Source organism: Varroa jacobsoni, unplaced genomic scaffold (assembly GCF_002532875.2).
Source record: "Varroa jacobsoni isolate VJ856 unplaced genomic scaffold, vjacob_1.0 scaffold_1133, whole genome shotgun sequence".
Lineage (NCBI taxonomy): Eukaryota > Metazoa > Arthropoda > Arachnida > Mesostigmata > Varroidae > Varroa > Varroa jacobsoni.
This window is the reverse complement of record NW_019214035.1, coordinates 105173-121005: the sequence shown is the minus strand read 5'-3', so window position 1 is coordinate 121005 and position 15833 is coordinate 105173. Positions and strand designations below refer to the sequence as shown.

The following is a 15833-nucleotide window of genomic DNA, read 5'->3' as shown; positions in this document are numbered from 1 at the left end:
ATCCCCTCATACGTACGCACAGGTCTGTCACTGATATGTTTGATTGGATTAGAAAGTAGTTTGATTGAAATAAGCAATGCTTTACATGATGCCACCAAGTGACGAAACAACACTAGGCAAAAACAACATTTCCCGCATTCACTTAAAGCCCCTTTATCTGTCTTAATTAGCCTCATTCCGCTACCGGTGCCCTCGCCAGACCCCCAACCCACGTAAAATAGATACACGGCATTTTGTATCTTTATATGCTGATAATATTAACATAAATTCTTTGTGTTTTATATCCAGTGCAACTGCCGTAGCTTTCGAGGGCGACTTGTGGCCCATCTCTACATAAGTAGCTGTGTAGCTACATACGGTTTTGAACCCAGATCAGAATAGATACCAGATACATTGTTATATAGTCATTTCGTCGTGGTAATTAGATTTGTAATTCTTAAATAACACATAACACACCCCTTAATTACTACGGAAGCGTTTGAGAACCCTTGCTCTGACTTGCCGGATTTCGTCGGGTTATAGAGCAAGTTCCAAGAAAATAATAGCGGTATGGATTAAACTTGGTTTTTCAGGCTCAATTCCCACTCCCCTTACGTTCGGCGAAGTGTTCATCGAGTTGTTAATATCACCTCGGCGAAAAGACTTTAAGCTAGCTTGCCCTCTCTTGTTCCTTTGGCTTTATACGCGCTTTAATTACGCCGCAAGAGCCTCACGCTACGCAAAGATCCACTGTTCAAGTATTAGAACAAACGACCAAGCCAGCACAGCAGTAGACCACTGTAAGTCATGACAGCGATGAATTGTTGTGAAGAAGCTTTTACAGCCAGTATTTCACGCAGAAACATTCAAGTCACAAAAGCTGATACGTTCTTATGCTAAATTACGTGTAATTTTCTATTTAATTAATAAGTAACTTCTCGAAAAAAATTGGTGATACAGTTACCCTGTAGTGTTTCTTAAAGTTTAAACATATATATTATGGAATATGCCATTAAAATCAATGCGATGTTATTAAACTCATTTCAAACAATAATAGCAACAAAGTGACATTAACAATGATGATTCAAGTTTGTTGGTTTCAAAACACCCCTTATTTTCCATCAAATCTTGTTGTGGCAATTCCAAATTTCGCATTTATTATTTCCATTTTGTTATATGATCCTAATGTTTTCACCTACGGCAAGGGCAAACATTTGCCATCAAGTGTATGTTCTTATAAATTTTCGGCGTTAGAAATTTTTCGGGCATCTGTCTGGTGAAAATTATTAATAATAATTCCTAAATGGTTTTGATAAGTATACAAAAATGGTGTGGTATATTACCTGACACCTGACGCCTCCTGTCGAAGACTAGTTAGACAATATTACCAGAAATGTTATCGCTATCCCGAAGAGTTATACGATTATTCCAGGTGCCATAGCTAAATTAAACGTGATAATAAAGATCTCTACATCTATATGTATCCAATATCTTTTCCTATTCTTCGTCTTTCAGGGAAGCGTCCCGCTATGCACGAGACGTCACGGCGAACACGGCAAGCGCATGCCGGCGGGCCAGTCACTACCACTGTAGACGAACTTGTTGACGTTGACAAAAGCAGCGTTTATAACGTTGTACTGACGACAAAAAGAGCTATTAAGAAGCACGGGAGAATCTGCGGCGTAAGGGCAGAGACCGCCAAAAATAGAAACAGCAAGCCGCATTTTGGCAAAATTGTTAACAACTACCCCAACACCCATAACAGCAACAACAAAAGTACCAACATTATAAGCAACGGCCGATTCATCCGTAGGAGCAGTAAAACGTGCAACGAAGGCATTTTCAATATAAAAAAACACCCTATTTCATTCGTTGTCACTTATTCGACGAAAGTTACAATTGCCACATATAACATTGATGGCAGATCACACTCCCAGGGTAAGCAAGTCGAATCAGCGACCTCATCGGTGAAGTCTTGAGCTGCAAGAGCGCAGGCCAGGCAAAGGGAGCTCGGCTCTCGAGTCCACTTCATGAAGTCCCACAGACTAAAACCCGAGGTTGAAAGCGATCTCGAAGTTGAAGACAAGTACGATAACAAAAAGTCTCATAGACATAGAAAAGTTGCTACGAACGCAACGGACGTCACTGTTGTGGAAGTTCGGCAGCAGACATTAGCACAAATATTACACAAAGAGGGATCCCGGCTATAAGGGCAGGCGCGAGAGTGACGTGAAGCAAGACGTCAAGCCATTCTAATCGAAAGAAGAAGACGAACATCACGAAGTGCGGTCCTTAGCGGTAAGCGAAGCAACGAAGTGAACGCTGGCGAATTCGGTGAGAAATTTGTCAAGCCATACCGTTGCGGCGTAATAACTAATACGACTTTGACAACGATTAGCCGTCGTAATCTACAGTGTCACGGTGCAAGAACAGCGCTGCGTTACGGGGCCCACAGCCACCAACGACTGTGAAATGCCCTATAGAAAGCAAGGTCAGTGATTCAATGTGTTATTGCCACAGTGCCTCTAGATAAATATGCCCAATATACAAAAACGTGCCGTACTGCCTTACTAGTTAAACAATGCTTCAGACATGTGGTTCCCACCAGCACAAAAAACAATGCGTCTATGCCCGCTTTTTAACCTTGACCGTTTGCCACGTTTGTTAAGCGAACATGTTACCATTGCGCCATAAACGGGACGACTGAAATGTAGCAATAGTGGAAAGGCGCCCTATGGTAGTGCATTGACTACGTGTCTGCTTGCTAAACGTAGAGATATGCGAAGTGATCTAGGCTTGAGACTGGGCATAAACGCACTTTGTTTAATACTAAGAGGCGCTAGCTGTCTGAAACAATGCGTTACGGAGGCTGTACCCAACATGAAGCTAGACACATCTATGACGTATGTTAAAGAACGGTAGATCAATGATTATAGTTGCAGAGTAAAAAAGATGAATTGACATTAAACTAATAGTTTGACCCAAGTTCTTATGATGTTATCCTTTTTTTATCGAAACATACCAATTAGAATAATTATATTACGCGTACTACATAAACATAGAATCGGATTAGGACCAAACACTAACCGCTTCTTGCCGGCGCTGAAGTCCTGTTTGCCTGCTTGGTTCAGGTAACAGATATAACAAATGGGAAAAATATTTCCGATACTTTTTTAACTAATGCCTTCGCTATTAGGAAGGACCAAAGATCCTGCTTCCTATGCCAGTACAACGAATATCTAAACGACTTGGAAATACTGACCGTTTATAAGTGAATTGCGGGCCAAACGCCGACTGGCAGTGGCACTGAAAAACAAACAAGCAAAGGGAATCCAGAAAGAGAAAACATATTCGCCACTTGTTTGAAAACGACGCAATACCGGGTATACCAAATATTGTGTTAGCACAGCGTAAACAGAACTATTTCTTAGTAGCCTTATTTGCTGTATGCTTTGCTTATCCGTTTGCCCTTCCAGTCTCCCCTATCTCTGACTTCCTGCCCATTACCTTTAGCAATTTAACTCTGATTCGTGGGATTCTAGCGTCAGGTCGTCACCACTCTCTATCGGCTTCGGAACGATTACGTACACTCAGGGCCGTTGAAAACAGGTCGACGCATCAAGATTAGATGAAATCGGCGTTAAGGAAATCAAAATTAGGATTTTCAACAATAGTTCAAATGGTGCGCACGCCACCACGAGGCGAATTATCGAACCCAGCCATGGCCATAACGATATCGGGACCGCTGGTAGCCAAATCGGTGCGCGGTTTAGAACTGCCCAGAAGCGTCTCTCTCAACACGAAAATCTCTATCCTTCGAGTGATAATTAGGGATGTCGCGTAAGCGTTTTCAACTCGAAAAGAATCAAGAGGGCCAGAGAAATGAAAGTTATGTGCCAGGTTAGTTGCGGGTTTGACGACTATGACAAGGATCGGACCGTATTATGGAGGGTGGTTTAACGCTCAAGAAAGCTACAAGAAAACTGACAGCTCGTACATTGCAGCTCCAATTCTCAATATTCATTGAGGACAACATTAATTCCTTCATCTGGGGCTAAAGTGCTCTACCTTCATAGGGGACCTTTAGTAGTCGGGTTTTACATTGTCCTGTTTTACGGGTCCTAATTAATACAAGCAGGTGAAATTTCTGCGGAACAGAATGCGTTTTCAATGCAATAGGAAAAATGAACCCAGTCAAAGGTCTTACCTATCTTTTACCATTGCTTGTTTTGTTTCTCCCAATTTGAAAATATGAACTTTTTTTGTGGATTCTTAGAATTATGAATTAGAGATTTTTGCAGTTCAGTTATTGACAAACGTGCTGAGAATTATATAGAGACACAAGCCAAACCCATATTTATGGGGGGGGGGGGGGGGGGTAGCTGAACAATCGAAACAAAATTGATTAAAAAAAATAACGAATGATTAAAGTGCCAGACCATAAATTTTCAAAATTTCTTTTTCTAAATTTTCTAGGACCAAAAAGGTTTTGCTATTTAGATTCGTTTGCTAGAGGACCTCAAGTAACGGATTTATGATTAACTCCTAATTTTGGTTTACATGGATGTCTGACAGTTTCTTTTATGATATGAAAACGAGGTTAATTTTTCTTATAACAATTAACATTAACGTATTTCAACACAATTACCCTTGAAACAAAGTAGTTTTGATGTGATTTTAATTTAATCAACACGATATATGAGCGTGCTTTATTTAATCCGGCTAGATATAACAGAAACTTCAATACTTTTTATGATTTCGAAGTGCATCATCCCCTTATTTGACCGGAAAATTTGCTAGACTCGTGCATTGTAGAAGGGGGAGCAGAGTTCGTACTTCTGAACCAAACTGGTCGGATTACTTTGTCTTCAAAAACCACTATAGTTCTACTAAATGAAGCGGAACTAATATTGTTGGCACAAGCATGTTGGATCAGGAACCTATAATACTGTAAAAAACCTATTCACGAGGTACTGATAACGGTAAGTCGTTCTGCGGTATCCATCACGCAAACACTAGTCGATATAGAAAAGAGTCTAGAACTTATATGCCATGTTGAGCTAGGATCGATTAAAGCTAAAATTTATAAAGGAAGCCCTATTTCTTCATTACATAGAAAAGTTTAGCTTCAGTAATTGTTGCTTCAGGTAGCATTCGTCCTCTAGTTCATGGATGTTCTGTGCAATGACCGCTTATGAATGCCATGCAGAGTAATAGCGCACCGCATATTCCGTTTCATACTGTATCAGAGAATACACGTACTCCAAACTGCCGTGGTTGAAGGCTCCTTAAAACTTCATTCGTCACAGCCCAGGCAAGAACTAAATAAGTTTTCGGAGAGAGCAGTTGTGCGGTTCATAAATGTACAGTGCAATGCAATCAGACGCATAGATTCCCTGCCCATGAAATGCTTTGGTAACTGTTTTGTGGTAACGCATTTGCCTTCGAAACTCAACTGCACGTAAGGTGACTCAGGTTCGAAATAAGGCATAGACGCATCTTGTTTCATACTCGAAGGGACCGCCAGTCGTATGAAGTAATGTGTAACTAGAGCAATGCCAGAGGTAAAGCACGGGATATGTGCTTTTTAATGACATCATTTATGAATAATACGCCGCACAAAAAAGAACAGCTCTGTAACTCAATACGGAATGTAGTTCTCAAATTCACGATGGGCTTACATCGGAATCTAAGTCCATTTTTAGCATATATCCGTAAAAGATATCTACAGCATACTATATAATTATTCTACATGTTACACCGTTGTGACTGCCTTAATCAGTCAAGAGCTACCGGTCCTTTGGCGCTCTTTTGTTTGACGAAAATATACACAGTGAGCAATCCTTTATATGCCACTTACTTCGTAAATATACAAGGCCTTTACTCCGGACCCCTTTCTCAGTTTTTAACTGCCAATGATGATAATACCTTTAGCAATTTTCGAGCCTGATCGGCAACAGTTGCATACAAAATCAGATGAATAGGTCCATAACGCGCCTCTATTTCTTTTTAATGAAAAAACATATTGTGAACGGCAACACTGATCAAAACCAAAAGGCCTCCAGTTTTAATCCGTCATTTTACAATCTTCCCTAACAAACCATTTCCTCAATCATTTAGCTCTAACCACTGAGACCTTTGCCACGAACGAGCCAACCAACACGGCGCAGCTTCTGCAGAAGGTTTTCTTTGCTTTTTTTTTTCAGAGTACAGAAAATTTTTGAGTTTTTTCTATCGACGGCTTCTGTGCAATTATTATTGCATATAAAAATTATATGCAATGTGTTAGTTTGTTTTCCTCGACGTCGCCAGCAATAAATGCGAGGATAGCGGCAGAGGTAAGCAACAGTTAGGTAAGCTTTGTTGGTTCGCACGGGAGCATACGTATCTACATTGGTACAGCAATGTCCGAATAGGAAAATGCTAGCGCGACCTCCACGATCAAAGGGTAATGCGGTGTAGATCCCAAATTCCACAAATCACACCTGCGCGTTTCTCAGTGATATAGTAGGCCGCCACAGGGCAAAAAGTGTAATTCAATTACATCTAAAACTCGGCCTAGTCAAGCCCCTATTTTTGCTTTTGTCGCATGCGTCCGCGGACGAAGTGCCGTCCGTTTTAGCTGTGGGAGGAAGGGTGATGGACCCTGACAACACGAAAAAAATACACTTCTGATGGGGTAATAGGGGTTGCACCAGGCCTGGCGGAAGCAGTTGTTTCTTTGCTAGCGACTCTTTCGTTTGTTCCTAATGTACCTAACTAACAACGATTGTAACGACTGACGAGGTTGTTCCTAACTAACGACTAATGTTTTAGCTGGCGCCTGACGTTTTGATGTAGCATCATCGTCTGTGTGAACGTTACTATTAAACATTGAACATCACTATTGCAAATTGAAGGTAGAGAATTTTGCTTGGTCGGTTGGTGAGGTGGGTATGAACCTCAAAAGAAAATGTCCAGTTTTATCATCCAATAACCAATGAACGGAGACGAGTTAATCCGTTTATTGAATGGATACGACCAGTGACTGAGAACGAATGTGCCAAAACGATATTGGCACAATTTAATGTTTGGTGGTTAAATGATCCTGCGAAAATTTGTACCTTCCATTTTACACAGTGTCTTTTAGCCTCATCAAAATAGTGTGGTCCATAGGTGGCATAGAGAAAAGTTTTCAACAGATATAGTGAGTATTAAAAGAAATATGTCACCGTCATGCAGATGAAATTCAACGAAGCTTTATTTTTTCTAATAGCATATAGGCTATAAATGTAGAAACATGGTCCAGAACTAGCTATCTGCGTGAATAAAAAAATCCATTAATAAATGGCCGTAAGAGGGAAGAAATTAATACTCAGGAAGATAACTCTTACTAAACACCGGTCAACTAGTATCTAATCTCCTCCCGGCAACCTCCTCTCAAATCTTATAGGCTTTTTCGTACATAAACATAGGAAAGAAAAAGCTGCCTGCTAGGATTTGCGTAGGAACTACGAACTGCCTACTGGGATAGGGCCATCATGTGTTAACTGAATAAGCACAACCAGTTCTCCATATGTACTAAACCTGGCAGAAGTACATTGCAAAGGACCGAAACTGAGGGGCAAGGATATGTGAATGGTCCTTAGGAATTTCTCTAGGGAATCTTGCCATCGTCCTCGAAGCACTGGCGTTTGTGTCATCTAGCTTTTCACAGCTCTACCTAACGTCGTACGAATAAGTATACAAGTGGAGCGAACAAGCACAGTGGAGGGTTCTCGGCCATACATCGAATAAGGGTTAACTTTACAGGCATGCATCCTTCGAGTGTCTGGAAATAGGCCATGGCTTCGGCGGCCAGCTGAGCTCGCCCTCTTTGTTTGCCTTGACGTGACAACAAACTCTATAAATGACGTTTATAGAAAAGGAAAAAAACTCCTGGCTCCTGCCAGGTGTCTGCTATACAAATGTCACTGGTAGATCTTCGACACAAAAGTCAGATAGGACCAGAAGACTAATAGTGTTGGCAAAACGAACAGCCAATGGAGTCAACTTATATAGCTGTATACGCTGGTTAGGATCTTTTGATAGACTGCGATTGTGGCAGCATTTTCTCTGAACATAGGCAGGATGCATTTGGACTAGACTCTCAAAAAAAACTGTCAGGAAATCTAGTGTAACATTTTATCAAGCTAATACTGAACTCGCTATGATTTTATGATGATAACTTTGATTATGGTAGATAAATCATAGACGCGTTTGTCACTATCGTGTCGTTTTTATAAAACCCTTGCAAATATAGGCGCAAGCAACTGCGTGTGGAAGTCGATATCTGTTTGGAGTTAGTATGCTGAAAAAGTTAGTATGCAGAAGCTTGCCGCAGAAGTGAAGTACACCTGGAGGAGAGGTTCAATAATAGGCAAGCAGAAAAAGCAGAACTTGTACACCAAAGAATTCCAAGCAATTTCTTTTTAAAGGAAAAAAAAAACCTTTAAAGCGCTACATAGGAAGTCAGTCATATATCGCTGATACTACAAGTAGTCTTCTACTCGCGTCGGCTGCGATCGTGACTAAATTTAACTTTCCGGGTCAGCGCTATTGTGGAGTTAGTTGAGAGAACGCGTGCTTTCAATTTTTGCCGTACAGCGTTACGCCGTCTGATCCAGCCGAAGAGCGATAAGCGGCTTGTACCGAACACTGGAACGGCACATGTCATGCATTTCCGATTTATAAAAAAAAAGTATCCTGCGAAAACAGAACAGAGTGAGGCAGCTGAGGATAAACAAGGAGAACTACTCAGCCTGCTCTGTTTCTTGAATCATACTTATAGTGCGATTGAACGGTTGTATAGACAGATACATTGGGGGTAAACATGTGGAGAAGCCAGTTATATAGATATCCCTTTCCTATGGTTAAATGTTACGTCCTTGTCGTGCGACGGCAAAATAATAATGATAATAGCAATAATTAGAATGGACGATTTATTCCCTCTCGATTCTTGCTTTCCTGTATATTCAACGATTAGTATGAGCGAAGATGGTTATAGGCGAATTCGCGTGTCTATCGGATACTGGTAAAGGTGCCCATGGAACAAACCTCGAAGCGACACACTGAATCTCACTAGCCCACATTTTGCTAGCTGGATGTTTTTCCCTTGTTCTGACATTACGCATCTAGTCGTGCTAATCAGGGGAAATTTTCACTAACTGCTAATTGAATCAAGAAGCTAACTGGGGCAGATGTCGAGGGAAACCCTAACAAAGTATGACAAAAATCTTCGGACCGAAAAGAGCTAGCAGACGCGCCTGGGTGCTGTTCAAGTGGAGCCTTCCAGTTGAGTTTGTCAAATAAACCTGGATCTGACGCCTGTTGCGCTTTTACTGAAGTGAATTGAAATAGACTCGTATGGTACAACCAGATCGGGCAGCTGCGTGTTTCCACGATGGGCAGATCTTATTACGTTATGGCTGTGTATGTTACTGCACCCAGGGTTATGAAGACCAAAAAAAGGAATAGCTTCATAGGACAAAAATAGTGAGCGCAGCAGGAAAATTAATTAACTTAATAATCGTTATTAAGTGAACTACTCCAATGGTGTTAATATTGCCTTAATAGTGGAAGTATTTTTAGGGCATCTGTGACGGAAGCGGTAAATATTGATGGGCAGAAAATATATTATATTCGAATGTGTCATGTTTTATAATATCTATCTAAATTCATAATGGTATGTAAAACTAATAATAATATGATTAATGACAAATTAATGAGATCTAATTCGATATTATACTTTGCGATTAGGTCCATCTGCCCTCCTGAATAGGTCTATTGTGGCCCTACTTGTAAAACAAGTACAAATAGTAAGACATCATTTTCTTGATCAGGAAACCTTATTTTATAAACAGTCGGCCTGTCGAGACGGTGCATTATATTCTACTAGAAATAAAATATAAACAAAAGGGCCAGGATACCACAAGCAATTCTCTTGCTTGAAATAAATAAGCTATAAGCACTAAGTGGGATATCATGTATAGACCGACTTCTTATATATACTCTTCTTTTCTTCTTCTTTCTTTATATATATATATATATGTATATATATATATATATATATATATATATAGATTCGCAATGGCCGGTTACAAGTTTGTTTTTAAAACAACTATCGCTTCTTAGCACCGAATTTAGACATTTCAAAACTTAGTAGACTACACCATCGAACATAAATTTTGCACTAATTTTACAAAAAAAAAAAGTAAAAAAGGTTAGACGGTAAAGTCAAAGAGATTCGGAAGTTAACATCGCGCGATTGACGCGCACACTTCTAGGTAACGCGAAACATTTCGCTAATTCAAAAAGGAAGCATTTTCGTTACGTGGATTTTTTACAGTTATCTTCAACTATAATATAAGCCTCGAAATATTTATATCTATATCCCTTTTAGTTCTAATTTTTGCCACATTTTATTCTCCTATTACTTGGACAAATAGCAAATTAGGATTCTTAAACTTTCAAGAGACTTTTACCACACCCTGTCTATGTATATATATACTCCTGGATGCCCCAGCCAGAGGCGTTTCGCAACTGCTCGCGCTAGCTAGCGCATAAAGATTAAAAAAAATGCGCCACCTAATTGAGTTATATCTGTTAGCACTGTATATATATTAAACGTGGCCCCAGGTAATTTTTATCGTTGGCCGAGATTGCAAATCTACCTCGACTTTTTGCACGGCACAAAAAGAGCTCTTAGAGCGATTGTAATACAGTTACACCGCGATAAATTGTGAGTATCGGGGCTTTGCTTTAACCGGCCAACGTAAAGGCTGAGTTTAGCGCCTACTCCCGCAATCCTCCGAAACTCTGGAGTCCGCCGCCTGACCCGCTGATACGTCTTCCGCTAAGATGGCGGGGGGAAGCTGCATATTTGAACACTCGCAGAACTCCTAATTCCTTTTTCGTTCAGTGTCATCCATTGTGCTATTATATAAACAGCCGTTGCAAATAAATTTATTGGCTTCGACTCTCGATTACACTCCGAGCTGCATAGCCGTACCCCATAGTTTTAGTAGCGGGCGCATGTACCATGTTTATCACATAGATGGATAGACGTATTTCCCCTAACACCACAGACACTCAAGATACAGTAATAAAAGCACCAGCCATGTGCTCACATCCAACCGAGGCGCGCCCGGTGGAGCACAGTATTACATAACAAGGTCGGTCAGTGGAAAAGCCTATTACACTGATGACTTCCACTGTGAAATATTGCTTACTGCCAATCTGTTCCGGCGCTTGAATCTTGAGTCGGTCGGGTAATTACTAACCAGCGGAACACTAACAAACGTACGGCGTCTCGTCCTATAATGAAATTGAAGACCTGTAGTCGCTTGACTAATTTATATATTTCAGAAGAGGGCTTCATCGTAAAAAAAGATTAATGTAGACAGGAGAATACCATGAGAAAGAAAAGTCAAACAATTATAAAGGTGTTCGGATTAGACTTTGGCACCTTCAGAGATTTACTGTTTATTAAAATATGTGGAAATAGTGATATTTATTAAAATTTAAAAGGTATTATTTCTAATTACATGTTGCCTCCTTCACCGAGTCGGCGTTGGTACGGAGAAAGCTAAAATCTAACGAATAAATTGTATAAAATCTTTTCCGATCTTGACCACAATTTGAATAGACTGATAAGGCTTTGTATTGTCGTCAGAGTCCTATAACCTGAACTACCGATGGTTGCGCTTCGAAACTAAATTAAAGAGTATTAGAGAATTTTTTTTATATTATTATCTAATATCTTGCGAGAGTGAGTTCCCTTTATATTTATAGCAAGTACCATAATTACTTTAGACTCAGACCTGACATTATCATAACGGCTCTCCCAGAGGATCTCGCAGTGTAGCTAGGTCCTTCATAAGTAGTCGACATGAACTTGCATGTGTTACATTCGTTAGTAAAGGGATAAAAAAAATCTGCTTTTTTGGTTTAGGTTATTTTGCTAAATCGAAAGAAATAGTCTTCGTTGTGAGGACATGGTGACGTTTGACTTGCCGATTGTTCTGTTTGGAGGCAATCGGCCCCCTAAGACATGTAGCATTGGACCATCATGGTAAGGCATAACTGGCTAGAAGCCGTCAAACAGCTTTCTATCAGTAAACAAGTTTAGTTGCTAACTAATAGTTTGAGGGTATCTTAGCCAAATTAGCTTGAAGCTACAGAAGGAACGGAAAGGTTACTTTAAGCGTTTTTACAATCTACATTTATTTGTTAGCCCAAAAAGCCCGTTTCGTACAGTATCTTTACTTTTGACATTTTCATACTTTTTCAGCTAAAGTTTAACCGAAAAAAAGTGAGTGACACATATGCCCTTCTATCCGGTTTCTGTCGAAATGCGCAGATCTCTGCCCAGATCATCTTGATAGTGATGGATCGATGTAACTTTCATGCTGCCTCGACATTTGCGGAAAACGCTCTGTCTAAGGTCTTCTCCATAATGTATACATGCATGTTCTACGTATTAGCTACATTGTATATCGATGAAGTAGTCTGTTGTAAGAAAAATGTCTTCAGGTTCTAGACGGGACAAATTTTATCGATTTCAACGACTCTTAGATCACACTATAATATAGCAATTAGATTCCTCAATAAAACAGCATAATGGTACACTAAATACTACTACAAACCTAAAAATATGTATGAAACACAATAACGTATCCATATGATAATAGAGCGCTAAGGCAATAGTACTTCATGTACGTCACTTCCTGGGGCTGACTGACTCCCGTTTGGCTTGCTTTAACAAGAATACTACAAATACCTTTTGGCGCAGCAACCATATCAATGTGCGCCACTGTTTGTATTGAATTCAGAGCATTTTGCCTGTGTAGCAGGGAATCTTTGGGATTGTACATCTGCATATGTATATAACCTAGTTTAATGGGTCAAGTAAAAATGCGACCTTGAATTTGGGCTGTGCAAAATCGCCCGATATTGAATCGGTAAATATATAACTACCAGCACATAAACCCTTCTCCTTCATGCAGATAAAGTGCTGACGTATGATACAACGCCTATAAGAAACCCTTTTGCTCGCATTGAGAAAAGGTGTAGAATACAAATTTGACAATGGAAAATGTCAAATCGGCCTAACGTCTTCTTTAGCGCGTGTTCGGTTCTGTTGCAGTCAGTGAGCGGCTGCGATAGCCAAATAAAAGGTGAGCGAATATCAAACGTTGAAGCTAGAGGTTCTATGAACTACACTGTTTAGGAATTAACGCCACACGCTCGGACAACTGGACCTCTATTTTCGCAAAAAAACTCGTTCGGAAATACCCACACCCAAATCGCTACCTCAGTTACCCATGCCGGCCCACTGAGCAGTAATTTCCAATGTCCCGAATGTCACTCGACAAACTTTCAATTTCTGTCCAAAAAGTAAAATGGAATAAAAATGTAGCTTTTTCCTTTATCGCAAATAGAAGAACAGTGCTATATTCGAATGTGTTCCCTTCTTCAAACACATAACCCATAGCTTGCGTTCAGGAGGCGAAAGCGATCCTCTGACTAACCGATATTCCCTCAGCTTGGTCGAGTAATTACGCACGCTTCATACACTCACCTGTTCAAGCTTTAAAAAGGCTTACTCTCATAATGCTCCTGCACAAAAGGTGCGAGCTGGTTCGCCGCGAATAGGGACACGCAGCGAACCTGCTATTCTATTTTCCGCTCCCAACACGAACTACGACGCGTTTGCAAGAACCATCATCACCGGCAGAACTAATCCTGCTCGACAGTATAGGCTTAAGCCCTCCTGGCATCGGATCCCGCTTTATACGCCTGCTGGCTCCGTCACGGCCGAAGCTTTACGTTGTGTTCTTGCTTGCGTAGCTTCACTCGCCCCTTCGTTTAGCCCCCCCCCCCTTGCCGCAATGGGAGTAGCGATGGTAGTGACACGAGCGAACCAATGAGTTGCGGCTGGACTATGCCCTACCCTGCTGTTCCTTCTGGTATGACCATCTCGATTGTTGCTACTGGTTCTGAACCTCGTCGTAACCTACCTGGCACAACCGGTAAACAAACAACACTCGTATAAAACAGGGGAGGAACGCGTAGATTCGGAAGAGAAAGGGGAAAGGGGCAGACTGCGGGGAGTTCCCTGGTCCTAGTCCATCGTAAAGCGCAGGGGTCCCGTCCCTATACAAACTCGCCGTAAGTATCGCTTCACGGCTTAGTTGGTCGGCAAATCCGACGTTGTCGTGAGCCCGTTAGACAACAGCGGATGTTCGAAACAGGCCTTAGTCTTCGCCTGTACACTTCGAATGCGAAATGGGTCCATGACCGATCTGAAGTAGAGTCCGACGTTTGAGCCTCCTTTTGCATAGCGACAAATAAATGGCCCAAGGCAGGGTGCCGACTTAGTACTGTTACCAGGAAACGCACGAACATGAAGGATAAGGGTAATTCCGCGTGCTGCGCTTGTTATGCATACCTTATGAACTTGGAAGCGTACGGGATGGGGGCGCACACATGAAAAGCACAGTAGAAGTGGTGGCAGCAGAAGCTGTAGGAGGAACGGAGCAAAGTGGAAGGTGAGGTGAATGCCGTTTTCGGTTGAGACAACGATACGACCTTGGGAATAGCGTACGTTTGTCTCGGGGAGGGGGGATCTTGCCAGTGGACCAGCTTAGACAATATGAAAAATATATCCAGCTATGCTATTCTATGTCGACCCAGAGCTGAGGCTCTCACACACAAGACGGCATAACGTGGGTCATAGATAGAAACCTACGGAACGCTCGACAGGACTATCCACGAAATCAACAAGTGGGGTCAGCGCTTGTCTATAGTTTTGTCTATTTTCAAAAGCCACTGGCGTCAGCCCGTGGGTCCGTCGCTGCCGTGGCAGCCGGAGTGTCGCCGTTGCTCCTTCTGTAAACGGTTACGAACAAGTTCTTTCAGCGTCGTTTCGCGCATCGAACCATCAGCTATAGTTTATGCAGGGTGTATTGAAACATATGACTGTATAATATACAGTTATGCGCACATTTTCTATCTACGTGTAATCATAATCGGTCTGTAATAGGCTATTATTGTTGTCGTTATGAATGTCTGCGTAATTGTAATTAATAATAAGAGCAACATCGATTGGTACAGAGCACCGAGTCTACAACCGTCTGGCTGCGCCATTTTTTTTCTGCTGTTCGTTTCAATTTACCCCATGTCCAGCCTTGCCTCGCCTCTTACCATCCTCTCGGCGTTATTCGTTCTAATAAGTGCTATTGTTGTTATTAACCAATTGTATATTACACTAATAACAAACGTTGCCAGCCGACCATCGCAGAGGTAGCAGTTAGCTTATTGCATAGCCTCGCGCTATGCTTGACTCTGACACTTCCATTGCCCTATCTACTTAGCTGCTTCCACGTTGAGTAGCTGAAATCTTTAGACAGCATCAGCCTCTTCGCAGCAGTGACACAGTTCAGGCCAACGGGTTGATCGCTCCGATTCGCCTTTTGATACCTTAACGTTCGCAAGCGACAATCCCTCTGAGTAGAGTCTGAATTAATTTAGCCTTCGATGAACGAGCGTAGCCGCAAGGGTTTACATCAGTTGAAGAGTAAAAGCAGGCATACCCATGAGTTATCGAATTTTCCTTAGCAACGTAGACTGCCGTTATTGTTGAATGCAATCTGTAAATCATCACGAGGGTACATCGTACTGAGTGCCAAACTAGTGGGATGTTTAAGACATCAATTTAATAGTCTATCAGGTGATACGTACCGTTGTCAGATAGGAGAAATAGCAAAGAGCGCGGACTGTTTATAGAAGGAATAAGATGCCACTGTCAAAAAAGCTGCTGAGCGTGCTCCCGA

The 15833-nt window shown here is 41.4% G+C and overlaps 1 protein-coding gene across 1 annotated transcript in view; it reads left to right on the top strand.

Annotated features, from left to right (window-relative positions):
* Nucleotides 1-1650: 1650 nt before the first annotated feature.
* dlg1 (MAGUK family member discs large 1) overlaps nt 1651-15833 on the top strand; it is a 118185-nt gene continuing 104002 nt past the window's right edge. The window contains exon 1 of the mRNA XM_086971160.1: nt 1651-2470. Within this exon, the coding sequence (XP_086827286.1) occupies nt 2452-2470 (19 nt within the window). The 5' untranslated portion in view covers nt 1651-2451. The remainder of the gene's footprint in view (nt 2471-15833) is intronic.